The sequence below is a fragment of the Gambusia affinis genome, linkage group LG01, assembly GCF_019740435.1.
Source record: "Gambusia affinis linkage group LG01, SWU_Gaff_1.0, whole genome shotgun sequence".
In the NCBI taxonomy this organism is placed as follows: Eukaryota; Metazoa; Chordata; class Actinopteri; order Cyprinodontiformes; family Poeciliidae; genus Gambusia; species Gambusia affinis.
In genome coordinates this window covers 36,976,635-36,993,058 of record NC_057868.1, presented here as the reverse complement: position 1 = coordinate 36,993,058, position 16,424 = coordinate 36,976,635, and the positions used below count along the sequence as shown (strand labels likewise).

Below are 16,424 nucleotides of genomic sequence, written 5' to 3'. Positions count from 1 at the left end.
ACACACTCCTTCAGTTTGTCTTTTCCACCAGAGTTAACTGTTTTTCAAAATAAAGAATTTCTGCTGTTGCACTTTTTTAACGCCAGATGTCACTAAAAATAATGCTTAAAATATTAACTTCTGTGGCGCATGCGTGGATGGTGTTGTTTTTATTGTTTCGCTAGCAGTCCGATACCTTAGAACAGTAAACCCGGGACTGAAGTTCACAGAAAGGGCTATTTGAGATTCCTTTTCTGGGTTCATCATGTCTGTGAAACACGCCATTAGCCGAGGGCTGGAGCTCGGCCGGTCCTTTCTTCAGATTGGTCTCCTTAAATCAGGCGGCCGAGTCGCAGCAAAGCTCCGAGCTGACCGTTTTCGTGTAGGCCCGTCGGTCCGCACCGTTCAGCCTCAGGCCTTCCTGCCGGCCCGGTACCGCTATTACCGCACCTCTCTGAGGGGTCTGGCGGCTCAGCTTCAGTCCGCCGGTTTTAGAAGGAGGTTTACCGGCGCGTCGCCTCGGAACAGGGCCGTGTTTCTGGCTTTTGGCCTCGGTGTGGGGCTTATCGAGCAGCAGTTGGAGGAGGACAGACAGAGCGCTGCAACATGTCAAGAAATACAGGTATGGTGACCTAAAGTTAGACTCTGATTCAGTACTTCTATTTCAAATTCTTCAAGCAATCTTGACTGCTTTTGAAAATTCATACTTGGTTTGGTCAGACCTTAATAGAATTATTATGCATTTCCCACATTCAGCATATTTTATTTTTAACCTAAAGGACAAATTAATGTTGTGGCCTGGAATAATCTCTTATAGCAGTCAGCCTAGCAACAAATCTGAAGGGGCCTCTGACTGAAGACTGTTGCTGTGAGAAGAGTATACGTTTCATACCACTAGGACAATATTTGGGGAAAATAGATAGGGCATGCAGATATTGGCAAGCTAATAATTTGCTTTGCCAAAAAATGTGTCCCACTCCAAACTTGAAGAAATAAAAAGCTAAGAATGAAATAACTTTTTCTACATAATAACACACGTTTGTACATAACTACAGTTGTTCTATGAACTGCTGGTGTAAGATTTATAACAGTAGGATATTTGGGGGAAATAGATAGGGCATGCAGATATTGGAAAGTTAATAATTAGCTTTGCCAAAAAATGCATCCCCCTGCTAACTTGGAGAAATAAAGAGTTAAAAGAGATGCCACCTTTTCTACATAGTCACATATGTTCTCTGAGCTACTACTATAAGTTTTATATCAACAGGACAATAGACACAGGATGCAAATATCGGCAGGCTCAGAAATAAAATGCATCCCCTCCTACATTAATAGACTAGACAGTTAAGGGTGATATAAAATGTTCTACATAATGGACCTGTGTTTTATCATGCGTTAAGCTGTTATGGTGTTTTAAAAAAAGCGGGGAATTGCAAACCATTAGCTGAGAAAATTAGGTGAGAATGTACACAGACACTGACTGTAAAACGTTCGACTCATATGTCTTAATAAAGGTGTAAAAGCCGTATTTATTTTAATTAATCTGCAAAATAAAGCCCACTGTTTTAAGGCTTAAATGGTTAAGAAACATGATAATGTTGCAAATATCTTTAAAAGTTGCCTCTTTGGTCATATTTCAGTCCATTTTCTCATCAATATGTGAGAGTTTAGATTTGATTCTTCTTGTGACTACAACAAGCAACAAAATGGAGCTCAGAGATGTTAAACAAAAACTGAAAATGGGAGAAGTAATACCAGGGGTGGGTAATCCTGGTCCTCGAGGGCCAGTGTCCTGCAACTCTTAGGTATCTCCCTGGTCCAACACACCTGAATCCAATAGCTGAATCACCTCCCAAGTGCAGTCAGATTCTCCAGAGTCTTGCTAATTACCTTGTTTTTTGACTCGGGTGTGTTGAAGTAGAGATATCGTACATCTAAAAGTCGAGGACCAGAAGTGCCCATCCCTGGTTTAGCGTTCTGTGCGCTCCAGCAACAGGCCATGCATTTCTCGGCAGGCATGCGTTTCTCGGCGTAACACTGGGAGTCCTTACTTTGTCCTCCGGGACGTTATGAGAATGTAAAAAATCAGCTGTAGCACTCCCTTCGCTGCAAAAACCAATCTTCAGAAGAACATGTTTACTGCAGTGGTGGTTCATGTTTGGTTTAGAGATGGTTTGCCCAATATAAAGTGAAAATGATCCAAGTTAGAAATGTCTTGTAATCTGTTTTTCCTCCCAATGTGCAGGCTGTGTTTAAGAAGAAAAAAATCCATAGCACACTGAGACCTTTCACCTCTGGATTCAAACTAGAAGACTACGTTATAGGGAACCAGATCGGTAAAGGCTCCAACGCGGCTGTGTACGAGGCTGCAGCTCAGTTTGCTCACCCTAAGGAGACAGAGAGAGACTCGACGCTGGTGGAACTACGGGACAATGAAGAGGAAGTCCAGACAGTGCGATCTCCAGCATGCTGCTCCTTAAGAAGCTTCCCTTTGGCTATCAAAATGTTGTGGAACTTTGGGGTGAGTGAGTAATATGCAGCAAATGTTATATAGTGATGAATAAAAGCTTTAAAAAAACAGCTCAAATTATTAGAGGTGCTGTCTGAATCAATTAAAAATACTCAAAAATGTATTTTATTCTGGGGTTTTTTGTACACAGGCTGGATCTTCAAGTGAGGCGATATTAAAATCTATGTCACAAGAACTTGTCCCATCTGGTCCTCTGGCCTTAAAACATGAAAAAGAGCAGATTACCCTGGATGGGTAAATATTAGGTGTTCGGATTCTTGTAATCCTGTCCTTCTGTACAGATCAAAGGACTACAAATATGCTGATGAATCCTGCTGGTTTCTCTGTAATGCAGACATTTCGGCGTGCTTCCCAGAAGAGTTTCAGCTCACCCAAATGTGATCAGAGTGTATCGGGCTTTCACCGCAGATGTGCCGCTGCTACCAGGTGCACAGGAGGAGTATCCAGATGTGCTGCCAGCTAGGCTCAACCCTGCAGGCATCGGAAACAATCGCACTCTTTTCCTAGTCATGAAAAAGTATGGCTTGAAAAAGTTAAATATGGCTTGCCATATTTAATCTAAAATCTCCCATGGGTTTACATTATCAGGTTTAACACATGCAGTCCTTCATTGAGCTCCTGATGTTTTTGCTTTATAGCTATCCTTACACACTGCGGCAGTACCTGCTGGTTTCCACACCCAACCGCTGGCAGGGCTCTCTGATGGTGCTGCAGCTCCTGGAGGGGGTGGACCATCTGTGCAGGCAGGGTGTTGCTCACAGGGATCTGAAGTCAGACAACATACTGCTAGAGTTTGACTCAGGTCAGATGTAAAACACACACACACAATAAACCCCATGTTAATCATGTTTCTATCAGATTTTCTATAATATTTTGGCCCTCTTTCCTTCATTTTTCTTATAGGTGGCTGCCCCCGTTTAGTTATTACTGACTTCGGCTGCTGCCTGACCCAGAATGACTCCAGCTTACAACTTCCATTTAACAGCATGTGGGTCAGCAGAGGAGGAAATGCTTCACTCATGGCTCCTGAGGTGAGTCTGAATACTTCAACCACAGTAAATATTCTCTGACACAAGTGAAGTATTTAAATATAAGACTTCAGAAAGGTGACTAAAATGGCTATGATATAGGTTACCTCTTCAAGTGTCACTTCATCACATTTTGTAATGCTAACACGGCAAACCTCAATGTGTTTTGTTGGGATATTTTGACTTTTTAACCCCTAAATAAAATTAGAATTCATTTTATTGGTATACTGAATCCATCTGTGTGTAATCTAAACAGTTTAGCAAACCTGTGTGTGGCAAACTTGTCATCACAGTAATACCACAAAATATTGTGATAAAACCTTAAGTCTGTATTCCCCATGTGTAAAATTAATCAAGACATACCTCTTAAAACTTAATTTTTCTTTTGATTGACTTTGTGTTGGATTATTGCATAAAAACCAAATAAACACACAAGTTTGTTGCTATTATGTAAAAAAAAAATGTGAAAAAACTGAATTGACATAAACATTTATGAACACACTTTACCATCATTTATTAATGTGACAATAAAATAATGTGTTAAAACTCATTAAAATCTTTTATTCTTGTCTCCAGGTGGCGACTGCAGCTCCAGGTCCTGATGTGGTGATCGACTACACCAAGACGGATGCCTGGGCTGTGGGGGCAATCTCCTATGAGATATTCAGACAGCAGAATCCTTTCTATGGAGCTGCAGGATTGCACAGCACAAACTACCAGGAGAAGCAGCTACCTCCTCTTCCTGCCTGTGTTCCAGCTGATCTTCAGTTAGTCACTAAACTGTTACTCAGGAGGAACCCAAACAAGGTAAAAGCAGGCTCCTAACTGAAGGACAAGTTAGGACCAAAAAAGTAGAAATAATTGGAATTTACACTGAATGCATTATTTTTCCTCTGCAGCGCCCCAGTGCTCGTGTTGCAGCTAACATGCTGCATCTCAGCCTCTGGGGTCGCAAAGCCCTAGCCAATCAGGACAGCGCTGGCATGAGAAAGCTGGCTGACTGGCTGCTATGCCAGTCGGCTGTTGTTCTCCTGCAGAGCTGCAGCGGCCCCAGTGGAAACAGAGTGGAGGCGGAGCTTCAGAGGAGCTTCCTGTCCAACCTCGATCTAGAAGAGCTGCGAGCCGCTGTAGGCTTCCTCCTCTATGGGCAAGATCAGAGCAGGGCCTGCATCATGTTCCCATAAATTCACTCAAAACTCAGAAAACTCTTGTGTGTTTAGTTAATAAGCTAGTATAAGTGCAATACTGTTAGTGTTATGCATCGTCTCTACCAGTTGGAGCACTTATTGTGCATTGTATTATCCTTCTTCTGTGCGTTGTACACAATATCTCACACAAGTCTTCTGTTGTGTTTCACTTAGCATATATCCATTTCTAACTAGTGCTCTGCATTTAAATCTCAGGTAAAAGACATTTGTGTCGCTGCGTCTGTTTTTCTTAATGCAATTTCCCCAAAATGAATTGTTGATGATACAGAATACTGATGGCTACTTTTAGCAGGGTTGTTTAAGATGCAAGATTATTTTTTAAAATATTTACAAGGAAGAACCACATACAATACTTTTTAAGCCTACTGCACAAAGTTGAGGCCAATGCAGATTTTTTAAATTAAAACAATTTATTGCACTTGTTAGGCTCTACTGTGTAGGGTAACATAGTTGCTATTCCCATTAAACACCTGGTTACCATTAAATGTCTCTATAAGGTTGCAGATACTTGTAAATTTTTCTGCATGCTTCCGAACACAATACATGTGAAAATTTAAAAAAAATATTTGTTTTGCTGTTTGCACTTTATGTCCAAGTTTGCACATTTGCTGAACTCTAACCAAATATTACAGATGGGGGTGTAGGGAAACTAAATTAAAATACTTAAATTTGTTAGTGTTAAGAAAATGTTTGAAAATAAAAGAATCTGAAAGTCTGCAAGTCTGATTTATTTTATTTTTTTTTCTGTGCAGAAAAAAATTGTTTTGTTCAGAGGGACGCTGAGTTGATGCTTGAATTCCTTTGCAGATTTCCTATGAAATTTTCTATTGCATTTGTTCAAGCATAAAGCAATGAACAACTGTAGCTGTTGGGTTCACAGAACCAAATAAAAACAAGAAGACTTCATTTTAGGAAACTTTATTACAGATCCAATCTGACAGGAAAGAATCTTGTGGTAACCTAATATTTAACTTCAGAATTGAAAAAATGTGCTCATCTTAATTCATCCTCGCACTACATTTAATACTCCTCTCCTTCTTCCTCTCCCTCACCCTCAATTGAGTCGACTCCCACCTCTTCATAATCCTTTTCCAGAGCCGCCATATCCTCCCTGGCTTCAGAGAACTCTCCTTCCTCCATCCCCTCACCCACATACCAGTGGACGAAGGCCCTCTTGGCATACATCAGGTCAAACTTGTGGTCAAGCCTGGCCCAGGCCTCTGCAATGGCTGTGGTGTTGCTCAGCATGCACACTGCCCTCTGGACCTTAGCAAGGTCACCACCAGGAACCACAGTGGGCGGTTGGTAGTTGATGCCAACCTTGAAACCAGTGGGGCACCAGTCCACGAACTGAATAGAGCGCTTGGTTTTAATGGTGGCGATGGCGGCGTTGACGTCTTTGGGAACAACATCGCCACGGTACAGAAGACAGCAGGCCATGTACTTGCCATGACGAGGGTCGCACTTCACCATTTGATTGGCCGGCTCAAAGCAGGCGTTGGTGATCTCAGCCACTGACAGCTGCTCGTGGTAAGCCTTCTCGGCAGAGATCACAGGGGCGTAGGTGGCGAGAGGGAAGTGGATACGAGGGTACGGCACCAAGTTGGTCTGGAACTCCGTCAGATCAACGTTCAGAGCGCCATCGAAACGCAAGGAGGCGGTAATGGAGGACACGATCTGGCTGATCAGCCTGTTCAGGTTGGTGTAGGTGGGGCGCTCGATGTCGAGGTTTCTGCGGCAGATATCATAGATGGCCTCGTTGTCCACCATGAAGGCACAGTCGGAGTGCTCCAGGGTAGTGTGGGTGGTCAGGATGGAGTTGTAGGGCTCCACCACTGCGGTGGACACCTGAGGAGCCGGGTAGATGGAGAACTCCAGTTTGGACTTCTTGCCATAATCAACAGAGAGACGCTCCATCAGGAGGGAGGTGAAACCAGAACCGGTTCCACCCCCAAAGCTGTGGAAAACCAGGAAGCCCTGGAGGCCTGTGCACTGGTCAGCCTGGAGTAACAGAAACATAATGTGAGCCTGCTGTATAAGGTATAATATATTGTAACTGTAGTCATACTCTTTGGTTTGTGTTCAGACCCCTTGAGCTCCAGTTCCAAGTTGTTTAGGGTATGTCTCTAAGCTTCAAAGTCTATCTTAGCAAAATACCAGAGGTCAGCCAGACTGGATGGAGAATATCAATTTTCCAATCTTACCACAAACTTTGGCCTCCACTTTGAATGGAGTTTGATATAGCCAATGTAGAGGTGCACAAAACTGACATTGTGATATTTTTTCCAACCCTGCGATATACAGTACAGACCAAACGTTTGCACAAAGTGTGTCCAAACGTTTGGTCTGTACTCTATGTTTAGTGCCCAGTGTTAACATCTGGTACTGTGAGACTCTGGCTGAATGTGACATTAGTTTGAAAATACAGGCTGATGGTCTTTGAAGATATTAGCCAAAACAAAAAGCTTTATTAAATTGGGGAAATTCAAGGATGACTTTGTCAAGAGCCTGTTTTATAAAATGGACCCACCAGTTTGCGGATCCTGTCCAGAACCAGATCGATTATCTCTTTTCCGATGGTGTAGTGTCCGCGGGCGTAGTTGTTGGCAGCATCTTCCTTCCCAGTTATCAGCTGCTCAGGATGGAACAGCTGGCGGTATGTTCCAGTGCGGACTTCATCTAAGAAGATAAATGCAATAAGATAAATTCTTCAGTTTAATCAGAAAGTAATGAGAAATTAATACTAATATTTGTGGAATTTACCAATGACGGTGGGTTCCAGGTCCACAAAGACAGCTCTGGGGACATGTTTTCCAGCTCCAGTCTCACTAAAGAAGGTGTTGAAAGAGTCATCTCCACCACCAATGGCTTTATCGCTGGGCATCTGTCCATCAGGCTGGATCCCATGTTCCAAGCAGTACAGCTCCCAGCAGGCATTGCCAATCTGGACACCAGCCTGACCAACATGGACGGAGATACACTCACGCTGAAAAGACAAAACAAAATAAATTTCATTTTCAGCAAAGAAAATCATTTTTCAGAGAGGTTCAAGTCAAGTTGCGACGGGCTGGCGACCTGTCCAGGGTGTACCCCGCCTCTCGCCCAGGACGCAGCTCGAGATGGGCACCAGCAACCCCTCCCGACCCCATTAGGTACGAAGGGTGTTCAGAAAATGGATGGATGGATGAATGGATCAGGTCAAGGACAAATTCTTCTTTGTAAGGCCATGCACGTATTTTTCTCTGCTTACTTCAATTTTTTTTTTTTTTTTTACAAAGACAGCAATTCATTAAAAAATTGCAAGTCTTTGTCTTTTGCTTTAAATAAAGCAGTGCGATTTGTGCTGCGACACCAAACTGTCAGTTGCTCAGAGAATTACTGTAGAGAGAGGGGATTATCTAGGTCAGACATGTTGCGGTGTGCTGGCTGGGAAGCTCTGCTCTGCTCAGCCTGTTTGCCATTGGACTCCTGCTGAAATTTTATTTATTATTTTATTTCTGGTAAAGAATATATAAATATGTCGCTTAGTTAGGTAAAACTGCTTTTTAATTTTAATGGATTGCATTTTGTTAAGTGTTGGATTTATTTAGTGTACATTTACATAAGGACGCCTTACAGGCACAGACAACCAACCTGATAACCCGATAACTAGTTAATAAAGGCGTGGTGATTAAAAAAAGGCATGAACGCTGATTTAGTACAATATTTCAGACAAAACTGAAATACATATAATTATACATTTATTATAAGGATTTTACCTATTTAGATCGTCAGCAGGTCGAAAAATGAATCAAGACAAAGCACAATACAGAAATGACCTACTTTCCTTAGATTAGACTTTAAAAATAGCAGCTTTGCAAATAAAACGTTTGCAAATAAAATGTAAGGCATGCTTACCATGTTCTTTTGTCGATGTTATGCAATGTATTGACACGGGTTCGGAGGAGAATGTGCGTCCGCGCTGCTCTGTGGATGAAAGCTGCTTTGGTGACGCACCGCACGTCAAGCTACAGCTCCGCACGTCTCCTCAGGGAGGATACAGAGGCGCGCGCACCATCCACCACCACCCACACAAACCTGTCATCAACCTGTATGACTGCGCAGACAGAGAGAGGCAGCTGATCCAGAGGAGCGTATCTGGTGCAGAAAAATTTGGCATGAAAATAGATAAGCAAATAAATCAGAAAATGGTGGATGGGTTAAAGATGAGGAGGTGCGCCATTTTATTGGAGGCATGAAGGGGGACATCCAGGGTATGGATTCTTTCAACACATTGGCCACATCCAGGTGTAGTGCCACCAGATATGTCAAGATATGTATCCCTGTATCAGATTGTTTATATTGTTTTATTATTCATATTATTTGACGTAAGTCCAAAATGACTGAACCCTTTTAGGAAACTGCTTGTGCAACCCTTCAAGCATTTAGATATTTTTTTTCTCCCACGCTTTTTTGCAGAATAGTTTCAGCCAAATTGGAAGGCTATTAAGCACGAACAGCCTGTTTATGGCTCTTCATGCTTCCAAATAATCATTTACTTGGATTTCAGTTTAACGAGGCCACCCAAAAACAGTTTTGTTTTTTTTAAACCATGATTCTCTTGCTCCTTAGATTTAGTAATAAAATGATTTCCGGCCATATTCCATCGGGCTTTTATAGTAAGATGCAGTATTTATGCAGTATGGCACGCTGTACATGTAGGATGTTTTTTTTAATTAGCACCAATTTAGAAGTCACATACTATAATACAGTATAGTTGAGCTCTGATCTGTTAAGTGAGGCTCCTCCCCCAGCTCGCCTCCCTTCTGAAAAATATTAACTTTTGCTGCATTCAGGGTTCCAAGTGCGTTGTATTTTTAATGCTCACAAGCACAGGATTAATGATCAAACATTCTATCTGCCAGCTGCTGTGACATACATTGTGTTTCTTTATTTGGATGAATATTTCAATACCTACCATGTACACGGTCAGTTAAATATAACTGCATGTAGTATAGATTCTTGTCATGAGGTTTGACGGATAAATGATTACGAGCTTATAAACGTAGCAGGGTAGGTTTCCCTGTCGCACATATCTCTGTCATATTTGGCTTTACCATCAGACATGTCTTGGAGAAACTTAAGTTTAACTCGAGCAGCAGCGACTTTCTTTTCCTTACCGCCCCGACAAGCTTTGGGTCACTGCAGCAGCCGAACCGGAGGGTGCTTAATTCCGAACCGAGAGAGCTCCGGGAGCCGATATAATGTTCCACCGAGCGCCGAGTTTGTTGCACGGGTGTCTGGGATCTCAACCATGGCCAAGTTACCTTATCGGGAGACGGCCGACGGGCTGGACGCGGCGTTCGTTGGTGTTCCGATTGATACTGGGACTTCGAACCGGCCAGGAGCAAGGTGCCAATTTTCCTCCTCTAAGTGGTCAAACTAACTTTAGAATCAAGTAAAAGAATGTTTTACCTTAATTTGTCATCTAATTGCTTTGAATCCATGAGGGAATGGAGGAGTTCCAAGATTATCCACCTTTATACATGGAAGTGTGCAAGACTGTGAAAAGTATTTGCTCCCTTAGATATTTCTTGTTAATTTTACTGATAATCAAACTAACCTGAGTGCAGTTTTAAAATAATAATTTCCAAAACCAGCCAAGTCCCACTAACTGCTCGTGACACCCTCGGCAGCAGTAAAACCCATCATACGTTTTTTGATATCTGGCAATGGGAGGAGGGGTTTTGGCCCTCTTCTATTTGCAGAATCACTGTAAGTCAGCTATTTTAACCAATGGACAGCCTGTATAAAGTCATCCCAAAGAATCCTAATTGGAAGTCCAGACATTGACTAGGCCACTTAGTGTGCTTCAAATTCAGTTTTCACAAATGGCCAAGTTGAGTTAGAAAACCTTTGTCTCCTAATCATTTTGTACTTACTCAGGCTATCTCTGTCTGATATTTAAGTTTGCTTGATGATTTGAAACAATTAAGTGCAAAGAAAAACAAAAACAAACCAAAACAAAATGTTCACGAGGTTTGCTGGGTAACAAATTTAACTGCATTAATGTTTACTCTTTTCACACACGCTATAGGTTTGGTCCACGCCAGATCAGAGCAGAGTCTGCCTTGCTAAGGGCTTACAACAGTGGCACCAGGGCAGCGCCTTTCGAGTCCCTGATGGTTGCTGACATCGGGGATGTAAACGTTAACATGTATGATTTGAAAGACACCTGCAAGCGCATCACGGAGGCCTACAGAAAAATCCTGGCCACTGGCTGTATCCCTCTGACTATGGGTGAGAGCAGCTGAGATCATAGATATCAATTGTTTGCCCAGGTTATCAGAAAACAATAGCTCAGTAAATGATTTAGCGTCTGGAGACAAAGTCTCACTCCTGTATGCAATAATTAATTATCTAGAATGTTCTTTCATAGCTCAGATGTTAAGCAAATATTGGTATCTGCAGGTGGCGATCACACTATTGCGTACCCAATACTGCAAGCTGTAGCAGAGAAGTAAGTATCCATCATTAGAAAGAGGTACATGATTGAGATGATCAAAATTCAAGATTGTTTAACCAAAGTGTACATATTGTTTTTAAACAAAAATGGAGGAATTAAAACCTAATTGAGCTTGCGATTATTTATCCAATTTCACCATCCCATTTTAGGCACTTAATAGAAGAAAAATGATTTTTCCATTCAGGTTTGATATAGAACAGAAGCAGCCCAGTGATTTGTGGTTCTCGTTGGTTATAATTTCATTAAACATAATCTTTTATGGTCTGTTTTCTGTCAGGTAGATATGTCTCTCCAGGCATTCCTTAGAAAAGACAAAACCTTGAATCAAAATTACTATTGGTGTCTTTGCAAATATGTGCCTTGGCACTTCATCCATGCCATAAAAGTCGCTGAACATGCTCTTTTCTCTTTAGCTAACTGGATTCATTCTTATTGGCATAGAGAAATGAATTTCAGCTTTTAGATTAAATCAGTGCAGATTCAGGTTAGTTTTTCCATCTCCAAAAACATGTTTAAAATATTTACTGATATGTAGCTTTTTCCTGGCATAGCAGCTGCACAACAAACTGTGATTTCCAAAGTTCTCCTGAACCAGTCTGCTTTTAATTAAAAAGCCAATGATAGAGGTTTATTTTAAGCAGGTATGTTTGTTTTTGAGGCAAAACTGTTCTACTAGTATTTCTGCAGAAAGGAAATCTGAAAACGTAAAGCTTTGATTCTCATTCCAGTTGTAGAAAGTTCTAGAACATTAATCTACAACCTGCTTTTCTGCCACTAGTTCAGCCGATTAAAACTTTAGAACTGCAAATGTTACAAGACCTTTTGAAAAAAGACAATTTATCATTTTTGGTAAATGCTGAAAGTACAAAATGTTTTTATTTTTAAAGAACCACGATTGTATTTCTATTTATAGGTCTTAAAATAAATATAGGCATTAAATGTTTGCAAACAAAAAAAGCTTGCATAGGAGAGTGGGAGTGTAGAATGAGGTTTGCTATATATAGAGAGGTTGTTTTTAGATCTGTTTTGATTTCTGGTGAGTGTATGATCATGTTTTTGCATAAGAAAATATGTACTGTTGTGGAATTTGCATAAAAGTTGTAGAAGCTGTTTTCTGCTGACTACAAGATATAATAATCATTTCCAGAACCACAGATTGAATCATGCGACCCTGTTTGGCACCTAAACCATGAATAACTGTAAAATATATCTATTGGATGCTCCACATTTAGTTGTCTGTGTGATAACTTGTCAGGCATGGCCCTGTGGGTTTAGTCCATGTGGACGCTCATGCGGACACCAGTGACGTGGTTCTGGGGGAGAGGATCAGCCATGGGACCCCGTTCAGACGCTGTGTGGAGGAGGGGCTCCTGGACTGCCGGCGGGTGGTTCAGATCGGCCTGCGAGGGAGCGGGTACTCAGCGGACTCATACGAGTGGAGTCGGGCTCAGGTACAGTCCGGGTTTCTGTTACATGGATCCCTCATGATGGTTTCACACCACACCCAGTAACAGTGGGTATGGTGTCAATAATGTCACACTACACTGTTAATGGTTTGGAACCTGCAATCAGCCAGTTCAGGGCTGCACTGTAGTGAAACGTGTGTGAAGCTGAAAATCTTTTCTTTTCTTCTGCCATTTCTTCCTTCCTTGTATTGTTGTTCCTTACTTTCTTCCTTTTTTAAATAAATTCTTGTGTGCTTTCTTTCTATTCTATTTTCTTTCCTTTACATCCTTCTATTTAACAGTGTTCTTTGGTTCTTTCCTGTCTTTTCTTCCTTTTTTCCCTCTTTCTTATCTTTCCATTATTTCAGTTTTTTGTCTTCCTTTCTTCTCATTCTTTTTTTATCATTCCTTTGTCCTTTTAAACATGCTTTTCTCATTCCTCCCATCCATCTACTCTTGATTGGGTCCTTCTTTCTTTCCTTCTATCCTTCCCTCAATTCATCATCTTCTATCTCCCTTCCTTCTTTCTAACCTTGTCAATCCTTTGTGTTCTTTCTTTCTTATGCCCTCTACAATTCCCTCCTTCTTTTAGTCTTTATTTCCTTCCTCATCTCCTTCCTTTATTCTTTATCTTCTCTGCTTCCTTCTCTCCTTTTTTCTTGTCTTGATTTCCTTCACCACTTCCTTATTTCTTCACAAAGCAATGAAAATAATCCTTCATCTTCCCATTTTTTTTCTGATCTGCAGGGTTTTCGTGTGGTCCAGGTGGAAGAGTGTTGGTTCAAGTCTCTCTCGCCTCTAATGTCTGAGGTGAGGACTCAGATGGGCGTTGGGCCAGTCTATCTCAGTTTTGATATTGACGCTCTTGATCCAGGTTTTGCTCCCGGAACAGGAACACCGGAGATAGCAGGACTCACTCCCATACAGGTAAACACAAGTAGCAGTCATTATAACTTGTTAATAAAATGCTAATTTAAACATTATTGGCTGGGTTTTACATGTAAGGAGATTCTAATTTATTACATCTAATACCAATTTTAAGAAACCAAAGATAATAAATGAAGGCTTGTACTGCAGCCCATTAACATTACACATTTTCCTTTCTTTAATTGGATCGATAAACGTTTGATCCCTCTAATTAGGATCATATAGGTTAACAAAAGTATATTTTTCCATAAAGTCAATGCTAGTTGAAATATGTTTTGCTATGCTTTTTCATTTCTCAGACACTAAAATCATTTTTTTTTTAAATTGAACTTAGGGAGTTGAGATTATCCGAGGCTGTAGGGGTCTTAACCTTGTCGGATGTGATCTAGTGGAAGTTTCTCCACCTTATGACACTACAGGTACTTTACCCAATCGATTCTTAAAAAACACTGTTATTAGTTTTTAATTTATTTTCTGTAACATTTTTTTAATAACCTTGTTATATCTACTTTTATTCTCTTTAACAGGAAACACTGCCTTGACTGGGGCCAACCTCCTCTTTGAAATGTTATGTGTTCTACCAAAAATAAAATACTACTGACCTGGATGTAATGTAATAATTGGTGGTACTTTTTAAATTTTAAAATGTCATCAAGGTTAACTTGGATGCAGTTCTGTTTTAAAAATACATTTTCATTTCCGATCCACTCTTTTTTGAATTGTAATTAAATGTTGTACTTTGATAATTACATATGTTAGCAATTTAACATGAGCTCCTGTAAAGAACCTTAAGGTGACATTTGTTAGGAATTGGCTAATAAAATAAGCTAAACTGGAGTTAATAGAGAAGTTTAATGTTAAGAATTTATTTTATGTTAATTTATTCTGGAAAATTATGCACAATGTGACAGGGTCAGTGACATTGACAAAGTTCTAGTTGCATTCTGTGATTCTTCTTTTCTGAATTAAAAAAAAAAGATTTTATGTACCGGTAGCTACAGAAAAAGTTTGAACTTGTGGAGCCAGAAAACTTAAAAGCAGTGAATTTCAAAATGAAGAGAGTGTAATTTCTTGGATTTTTATCATAGCACCAAAATATACACATAATTGCATTGCAGTCAAATGATGACACAATAAAATTTTTTTATTTTACCATACTTATTTTGACTCATCCTCACCAAGGATACCAATAACTGTGGACTTTGTTTTACATTTACCGACTAATCATCTATGGCCGTTTTATTAATAGACAGCAACATACAAGAAAAACCTCTTGGGTTGCTTAAGGGTTAAAACAATCTTATATATCTAAAACACTTACTTTGTGTCAATTTGCGGAAAAGCAATAACAATTTGTCCTCTTTTTCCTTTATTTAGCTCTAGGTTAGAAATAACACCATAAAGAATAACATTATACAGCATTCAGCATAATTAAATGTGCATCAGGCACTAAGGGCATTGACCTTGTGCAACAGGGGAAGGCAATCATTCTTTGGAACATCTGTTTTCTGCTAAAGTTACATTGACTGTATTTGGGTTCTTAGCTCTTAAAACCCAACATCATCTTAGACTATTTAGAAGCAAGAAGGAACAGTAATTTAAATAATATATTTAGATTAACCTTTAAATAAGGTGCTGCAATTATTAACAGATAATGTTTCTGTACCATCAGAGGGGTTTAGGCAATGCTGCCAATAATAGCAAGCAGGAAAAAACAAGCAAGCGGTATTGTTTATCCCAGAATTACCAGTTTACTTAACATTTTTGGAGCATTTTTCCACATCTTTGCTGCCAGCTGAAGGCAAGGGAGGAGTTTCCAAATCAGACCGCTGTGGTCAGAAAGATGCTTTAAGAATGCGCTCACAGTCAGAGAAAAGTTCACTCCAGAAATGAACTCTCTCGAATGTCCGAGAGTGTCTGAAGCAGGCAAACAGAAATCCCAGCTCTGAAGCATGCAGCTAACAAGATATAGTTTATATTTATACTTGGCTTCATGTTAAAAGCAACACTGCTCCAATTATTTTTTGCAGAAGGTCTTGTATATTCCTAAACTCCTGTGATAATACGCTGTCTTTTAATTTAAGATGTATAAACTATGTTGTGTGATATTGTAAGCATTATGTTTGTACTTTGACCATAAAGCTAGTTGGTGAAACATTGACTAAATTCCAGCCCAAGTTGTTATTAGCCTTCTCTGTTTTTGTTTCACCTTACTTAGTGAGCAGAGGAGAGCGACACCTCTCCACTTCTATTTAGGGCTCCTCTTAATTGGCAGCAGCTGTCCTTTTAAAACTTCAGAGTGAATCAGTAAGCTTCCTTGTACAAAAGATAAAATAAAAACAAAAAACATGGAGCCATCCAGCTGACAGCACCCAGCAATTTTTCCTGCAAGTGGTAAATGTTGAGGACATGCAACACAAAGCCCTTCATTGTTCCTCCGTTTTTGAAATTTAACTCTTTCCATTAATATTTAACTGCACTGTAATAAGTCTCAGCATAACGTCGTGTCAGCAGAGGGCGCTCAAAGCTCAAAGTACTCTGCTCTTACGATTTTTTAATTCTGCTGATATTACAAATTAGACAAGATTTAATGACTGATTTATTTTATTTTATCGTTTTTGGGTTTTTTTTACATTATGAAACTTTCTAATTATTTAAGACACTTAATTTGGATGGCTTTAGGGGACTTTAAAAATGTGCTGCCAGAGGGTGTGGAAAGCATGACTGAAAGTGAGGAGCAGGTATCACAAGGTGTGTTGCGGTATGTTCCGGGTAATCCTGTAATGTTTGCTTTTGTCCCAC

At 40.3% G+C, this 16,424-nt stretch overlaps 3 protein-coding genes across 3 annotated transcripts; 2 read left to right on the top strand and 1 right to left on the bottom strand.

Moving 5' to 3' along the window:
* The first annotated feature begins 120 nt into the window (after positions 1-120).
* On the top strand, positions 121-5,460 carry pink1 (PTEN induced kinase 1). The gene is made up of 8 exons (XM_044121927.1): positions 121-601; positions 2,225-2,500; positions 2,640-2,743; positions 2,844-3,026; positions 3,148-3,311; positions 3,413-3,540; positions 4,114-4,344; positions 4,437-5,460. The coding sequence occupies exons 1-8, from the start codon at positions 245-247 to the stop codon at positions 4,719-4,721; spliced, it is 1,728 nt and encodes a 575-aa protein (XP_043977862.1). The 5' UTR covers positions 121-244; the 3' UTR covers positions 4,722-5,460.
* Positions 5,461-5,647: 187 nt separating this feature from the next.
* On the bottom strand, positions 5,648-8,882 carry LOC122833939 (tubulin alpha-1B chain). Its single transcript, XM_044121938.1, has 4 exons — positions 8,643-8,882; positions 7,509-7,731; positions 7,276-7,424; positions 5,648-6,746 (listed from the first exon to the last, which is right to left on the bottom strand). The coding sequence occupies exons 1-4, from the start codon at positions 8,643-8,645 to the stop codon at positions 5,766-5,768; spliced, it is 1,356 nt and encodes a 451-aa protein (XP_043977873.1). The 5' UTR covers positions 8,646-8,882; the 3' UTR covers positions 5,648-5,765.
* Positions 8,883-8,959: 77 nt separating this feature from the next.
* agmat (agmatine ureohydrolase (agmatinase)) lies at positions 8,960-15,975 on the top strand. The gene is made up of 7 exons (XM_044121945.1): positions 8,960-10,136; positions 10,822-11,024; positions 11,196-11,244; positions 12,506-12,701; positions 13,443-13,622; positions 13,957-14,041; positions 14,150-15,975. Exons 1-7 carry the CDS (start codon positions 9,850-9,852, stop codon positions 14,221-14,223), a joined length of 1,074 nt encoding a protein of 357 aa, XP_043977880.1. The 5' UTR covers positions 8,960-9,849; the 3' UTR covers positions 14,224-15,975.
* Positions 15,976-16,424: the final 449 nt, after the last annotated feature.

Excerpts from the sequence above, each read along its gene's own strand:
- agmat (XM_044121945.1), top strand. The coding sequence starts at position 9,850 with ATGTCTTGGAGAAACTTAAGTTTAACTCGAGCAGCAGCGACTTTCTTT. Across the intron at positions 10,137-10,821 it reads TCGAACCGGCCAGGAGCAAG|GTTTGGTCCACGCCAGATCA; the intron begins GTGCCAATTTTC and ends CACACGCTATAG. Across the intron at positions 14,042-14,149 it reads TCCACCTTATGACACTACAG|GAAACACTGCCTTGACTGGG; the intron begins GTACTTTACCCA and ends TCTCTTTAACAG.
- pink1 (XM_044121927.1), top strand. The coding sequence starts at position 245 with ATGTCTGTGAAACACGCCATTAGCCGAGGGCTGGAGCTCGGCCGGTCC. Across the intron at positions 2,501-2,639 it reads AAATGTTGTGGAACTTTGGG|GCTGGATCTTCAAGTGAGGC; the intron begins GTGAGTGAGTAA and ends TTTTGTACACAG. Across the intron at positions 3,027-3,147 it reads CTTTTCCTAGTCATGAAAAA|CTATCCTTACACACTGCGGC; the intron begins GTATGGCTTGAA and ends TTTGCTTTATAG.
- LOC122833939 (XM_044121938.1), bottom strand. Across the intron at positions 7,425-7,508 it reads CCTGGAACCCACCGTCATTG|ATGAAGTCCGCACTGGAACA; the intron begins GTAAATTCCACA and ends TTATCTTCTTAG. Across the intron at positions 6,747-7,275 it reads TGGACAGGATCCGCAAACTG|GCTGACCAGTGCACAGGCCT; the intron begins GTGGGTCCATTT and ends CTGTTACTCCAG.